This window comes from Pygocentrus nattereri, chromosome 20 (assembly GCF_015220715.1).
Source record: "Pygocentrus nattereri isolate fPygNat1 chromosome 20, fPygNat1.pri, whole genome shotgun sequence".
Taxonomy (NCBI): domain Eukaryota; kingdom Metazoa; phylum Chordata; class Actinopteri; order Characiformes; family Serrasalmidae; genus Pygocentrus; species Pygocentrus nattereri.
Genome location: NC_051230.1, coordinates 37,398,237 through 37,404,352, shown reverse-complemented (window position 1 = coordinate 37,404,352; position 6,116 = coordinate 37,398,237). Strand labels below are relative to the sequence as shown.

The window sequence follows — 6,116 nt, the reverse complement described above, 5'->3', positions numbered from 1 at the left end:
ATAGGAAACACCTACCTTTTGCTGTTCTTTAACTGGCCGCTTTATTGGAAACACCTACCTTTTGCTGTTCTTTAACTGGCCGCTTTATTGGAAACACCTACCTTTTGCTGTTCTTTAACTGGCCGCTTTATTGGAAACACCTACCTTTTGCTGTTCTTTAACTGGCCGCTTTATTGGAAACACCTACCTTTTGCTGTTCTTTAACTGGCCGCTTTATTGGAAACACCTACCTTTTTGCTGTTCTTTAACTGGCCGCTTTATTGGAAACACCTACCTTTTTGCTGTTCTTTAACTGGCCGCTTTATTGGAAACACCTACCTTTTTGCTGTTCTTTAACTGGCCGCTTTATTGGAAACACCTACCTTTTTGCTGTTCTTTAACTGGCCGCTTTATTGGAAACACCTACCTTTTTGCTGTTCTTTAACTGGCCGCTTTATTGGAAACACCTACCTTTTTGCTGTTCTTTAACTGGCCGCTTTATTGGAAACACCTACCTTTTTGCTGTTCTTTAACTGGCCGCTTTATTGGAAACACCTACCTTTTTGCTGTTCTTTAACTGGCCGCTTTATTGGAAACACCTACCTTTTGCTGTTCTTTAACTGGCCGCTTTATTAGAAAGTCCTGTATGTCAGAGCTGTGGATCTGTGTGGGTGAGTGGTCCAGTACAGCGGTCACTGCGTGTGTGTTATATGTAGCGTGTCCTGTCTGCGTGCAGGTGCACCAGTTCAGTAATAAGCAGACAGAGATGGCTCTCAGGGTGGCTTCTCTAGACTACCTGGGCACTGTAGCAGCTCGGCTCAGGAAGGACTCGGTCACCAGCAGGATGGACCAGAAAGCCATCGACCGGATAATAAGAGAGGTAAGATGCCACCTCTGTGTGTGTGTGTGTGTGTGTGTGTGTGTGTGTGTGTTATCTCTCGTCTGTTATGAGGCCGTTTTTCTTTTCCTCTGCAGGAGTTTCTGTGTGTGTATTAAAGACTGTGTGTGTTTCAGAGCTCAGGGAACGATGAAACTCAGCAGCTTCAGAAAGCTCTGCTGGACTACATAGACGAGAACACCGAGACCGACCCTGCTTTATTAGTGAGTTTAACACATACACTCATGCACATGTGTCCTAGACCTGAGTCACTACAGACAAGTCCCAATTCAAGTCCCAAGATACTATAGACAAGTCTCAGGCCAATACCTGAGTCAGTACATAAAGGTCTCAAGTCATACTGAGTCAGCGCAAAAGTCTCGAGTTCTGAGTCAGTATTCAGGTCTCAGGTTGAATCCTGAGTTCCTGAGATCTAATGAAGGCCCGTCTTTAGCCATGTCATATCCATGATTTATCAGTGTACTTTTGATATATTCCCGAAGGCAGTTTGAGTGCAGTCGTGAATCTGTTATATGGTCCGTATGTCCCTGGCCCATATGTTTCTGTCCTTAGTTTGCACGCAAGTTCTACGTTGCGCAGTGGTTCAGGGACTGCACTACGGAGTGTGAGAAGGCCATGAGGAGTCAGAATCAGAAGCAGGATGACTCTGACGGTGGGCAGCACACTAAAGAGCTCAGAGACACTCGGGACATCATGCAGCGAGCCGAGGCACGCAAAAAATTCCTCCACTCTGTCATCAAGTCCTCCACCAACCAGTTTACAACACTCAGGTACTGTTTCATGTCAGAGATTTTTAGGAGAGAAGAGAATATTAAATCACCCGTCGTGGTCAGCGCTGTGTGCGGTCAGCTTGTTTCTGAATTTGTCGCTGTCTTTGTCCTGAAACTTTGTCCTATTTGTTTCAGGATGAATTCAGACACTGTGGATTACGAAGATGCCGGCCTTATTGTACGCTACCTGGCCTCCACCAGACCCTTCTCCCAAAGCTTCGACATCTACCTGACCCAGGTAAAGTAAACTATAACATTCACACAGTCGCTCTGACAGACTGTAATACACTACAGGAAGCGTAGGGGGCGATACGGCTTCTACTGTTTCATTTAAAAAGCTCTATAATGTTCATATGATCCACACAGTCGCTCTGACAGACTGTAATACACTACAGGAAGCGTAGGGGGCGATACGGCTTCTACTGTTTCATTTAAAAAGCTCTATAATGTTCATATGATCCACACAGTCGCTCTGACAGACTGTAATACACTACAGGAAGCGTAGGGGGCGATACGGCTTCTACTGTTTCATTTAAAAAGCTCTATAATGTTCATATGATCCACACAGTCGCTCTGACAGACTGTAATACACTACAGGAAGCGTAGGGGGCGATACGGCTTCTACTGTTTCATTTAAAAAGCTCTATAATGTTCATATGATCCACACAGTCGCTCTGACAGACTGTAATACACTACAGGAAGCGTAGGGGGCGATACGGCTTCTACTGTTTCATTTAAAAAGCTCTATAATGTTCATATGATCCACACTGTCGCTCTGACAGACTGTAATACACTACAGGAAGCGTAGGGGGCGATACGGCTTCTACTGTTTCATTTAAAAAGCTCTATAACGTTCATATGATCCACACAGTCGCTCTGACAGACTGTAATACACTACAGGAAGCGTAGGGGGCGATACGGCTTCTACTGTTTCATTTAAAAAGCTCTATAATGTTCATATGATCCACACAGTCGCTCTGACAGACTGTAATACACTACAGGAAGCGTAGGGGGCGATACGGCTTCTACTGTTTCATTTAAAAAGCTCTATAATGTTCATATGATCCACACAGTCGCTCTGACAGACTGTAATACACTACAGGAAGCGTAGGGGGCGATACGGCTTCTACTGTTTCATTTAAAAAGCTCTATAATGTTCATATGATCCACACAGTCGCTCTGACAGACTGTAATACACTACAGGAAGCGTAGGGGGCGATACGGCTTCTACTGCTTCATTTTAAAAGCTCTATAACGTTCATATGATCCACACAGTCGCTCTGACAGACTGTAATACACTACAGGAAGCGTAGGGGGCGATACGGCTTCTACTGTTTCATTTAAAAAGCTCTATAACGTTCATATGATCCACACAGTCGCTCTGACAGACTGTAATACACTACAGGAAGCGTAGGGGGCGATACGGCTTCTACTGTTTCATTTAAAAAGCTCTATAATGTTCATATGATCCACACAGTCGCTCTGACAGACTGTAATACACTACAGGAAGCGTAGGGGGCGATACGGCTTCTACTGCTTCATTTAAAAAGCTCTATAATGTTCATATGATCCACACAGTCGCTCTGACAGACTGTAATACACTACAGGAAGCGTAGGGGGCGATACGGCTTCTACTGTTTCATTTAAAAAGCTCTATAATGTTCATATGATCCACACAGTCGCTCTGACAGACTGTAATACACTACAGGAAGCGTAGGGGGCGATACGGCTTCTACTGTTTCATTTAAAAAGCTCTATAATGTTCATATGATCCACACAGTCGCTCTGACAGACTGTAATACACTACAGGAAGCGTAGGGGGCGATACGGCTTCTACTGTTTCATTTAAAAAGCTCTATGATGTTCATATGATCCACACAGTCGCTCTGACAGACTGTAATACACTACAGGAAGCGTAGGGGGCGATACGGCTTCTACTGTTTCATTTAAAAAGCTCTATAATGTTCATATGATCCACACAGTCGCTCTGACAGACTGTAATACACTACAGGAAGCGTAGGGGGCGATACGGCTTCTACTGTTTCATTTAAAAAGCCTCCATAATATTCATATGTAGTGTGTGTGTGTGTGTGTGTGTGTGTGTTCTAGATTCTGAGGGTTCTGGGAGAGAGTGCGATTGCGGTCAGGACCAAAGCGATGAAGTGTCTGTCTGAGGTGGTGGCTGTGGACCCCAGTATTCTGGCCAGGGTAACACCGAGACCCTCAGCCCTCTGCAATGTCATTACAGCCCCCGTGCGGTGTGTGTGGTTAATAACTGCAGTATTAATGATTTGTTACAGTTGGATATGCAGCGCGGGGTCCATGGGCGGCTGATGGATAACTCCACCAGTGTGCGTGAGGCAGCAGTGGAGCTGCTGGGCAGATTTGTGCTGAGTCGCCCTCAGCTTACAGAGCAGTACTACGACATGCTCATTGAGAGGATACTGGTGAGTGAGCGCCCACCTTGCTGCTCACTGTCCCCAGACGCAACACTTCACATTTCAGACCATGATAAATGCAGCTCCTGTGTCCTGAGTTTCTTTTCCATTTCGTTTTGCAACCACCAATGAATTTTTACATGTTAAGAAATATCCACAATTATTATCAAAACTACACATTTTCAATCTCTGGCACGAGATCCAGATACTGCTTGGTCAAACACAGAACTGACTGCATCAAATCAGACTCTGCCGACTGTATCCACCATGATAGCTAACTCCTCGGGAATGTTATTAATGTCAAGTTTTTTTTTTAAATATTTAATTTTTCAATGGGATGTTTCACTTTTTTAGGTGTTTCAGCATGTTTTAGTTGTGCCTACAATGTGTATAAAAGTGAAATGTTTCACATATGCATCTCCTCAGGACACGGGTATCAGTGTGCGTAAGCGTGTGATAAAGATCCTGAGGGATATCTGTCTGGAGCAGCCAGGATTCAGCAGGATCACTGAGATGTGTGTGAAGATGATACGCCGAGTCAATGATGAGGAGGGAATCAAAGTAAATACATTATACAAATATCTACAGTAGGCTGGATGGTGCAGGATTAATGACTGGTCTACAGTGGGATGTGTGGGTTGGGATTAGCGGGTGGTCTACAGTAGGCTGGGTGGTGTGGGATTAGTGACTGGTCTACAGTAGGATGTGTGGGTTGTGATTAGAGGGTGGTCTACAGTAGGTTCGGTGGTGTGTTTAGTGGGTGGTCTATAGTAGGCTGGGTGGTTTGGGATTTGTGGGTGGTCTACAGTAGGCTGGGTGGTGTGGGATTAGAGGGTGGTCTACAGTAGGATGGGTGGTGTGGGATTAGTGACTAGTGTACAGTAGGCTGGGTGGTGTGGGATTAGCGGGTGGTCTACAGTAGGCTGGGTGGTGTGGGATTAGTGACTAATGTACAGGAGGCTGGGTGGTGTGGGATTAGAGGGTGATCAACAGTAGGGTGGGTGGTGTGGGATTAGTGACTAGTGTACAGTAGGCTGGGTGGTGTGGGATTAGCGGGTGGTCTACAATAGGATGGGTGGTGTGGGATTAGAAGGTGGTCTACAATAGGATGGGTGGTGTGGGATTAGCGGGTGGTCTACAGTAGGCTGGGTGGTTTGGGATTTGCGGGTGGTTTACAGTAGGCTGGGTGGGTTGGGATTAGCAGGTGGTCTACCGTAGGCTGGGTGATCTATAGCAGGCTGGGTGGGTTGGGATTAATGGGTGGTCTACAGTGGCTGGGTGGTCTACAGTAGGCTGGGTGGTGTGTGTTTGTGTGATTAGTGACTGGTCTACAGTAGGCTGGGTGGTGTGTGATTAGTGGTTTGGGATTTGTGCGTGGTGTGTGTGATTAGCAGGTGGTCTACCGTAGGCTGGGTGGGTTGGGGTTAGCGGGTGGTCTACAGGAGGCTGGGAGGTGTGGGATTAGCGGTGGTCTACAGGAGGCTGGGTGGTGTGGGATTAGCGGGTGGTCTACAGGAGGCTGGGTGGTGTGGGATTAGCGGGTGGTCTACAGGAGGCTGGGTGGTGTGGGATTAGCGGGTGGTCTACAGGAGGCTGGGTGGTGTGGGATTAGCGGGTGGTCTACAGGAGGCTGGGAGGTGTGGGGTTAGAGGGTGGTCTGCAGTAGGCTGGGTGGTGTGTGTGATTAGTGGGTAGTTTACAGTAGACTGGGTTGTGTGTGGGGTTAGCGGGTGGTCTACAGGAGGCTGGGTGGTGTGGGATTAGTGGGTGGTCTACAGGAGGCTGGGTGATGTGGGATTAGCGGGTGGTCTACAGGAGGCTGGGTGGTACAGTAATATTTGTAATATACTTATTTGTGACATTAGCAATATGTAATGTTTTCTGTGTAGAAACTGGTGAACGAGACGTTCCAGAAGCTGTGGTTCACCCCGACGCCCAGTCACGACAAAGAGACCATGAACAGGAAAATCATCAACATCACCGATGTGGTCAGTGCAGCCGAACTCAGACTGACCGTCACTCGTGTACTAC

General features: G+C 46.7%; 1 protein-coding gene across 1 annotated transcript in view; it reads left to right on the top strand.

Moving 5' to 3' along the window:
- The window catches only part of nipbla (NIPBL cohesin loading factor a), a 54,836-nt gene that overhangs the window by 37,548 nt on the left and 11,172 nt on the right, over nucleotides 1-6,116 (top strand). Inside the window, 8 exon segments of the mRNA XM_037531590.1 lie at nucleotides 716-859; nucleotides 994-1,080; nucleotides 1,430-1,647; nucleotides 1,783-1,885; nucleotides 3,757-3,855; nucleotides 3,948-4,094; nucleotides 4,512-4,646; nucleotides 5,975-6,073. Coding sequence (XP_037387487.1) covers nucleotides 716-859; nucleotides 994-1,080; nucleotides 1,430-1,647; nucleotides 1,783-1,885; nucleotides 3,757-3,855; nucleotides 3,948-4,094; nucleotides 4,512-4,646; nucleotides 5,975-6,073 — 1,032 coding nt within the window.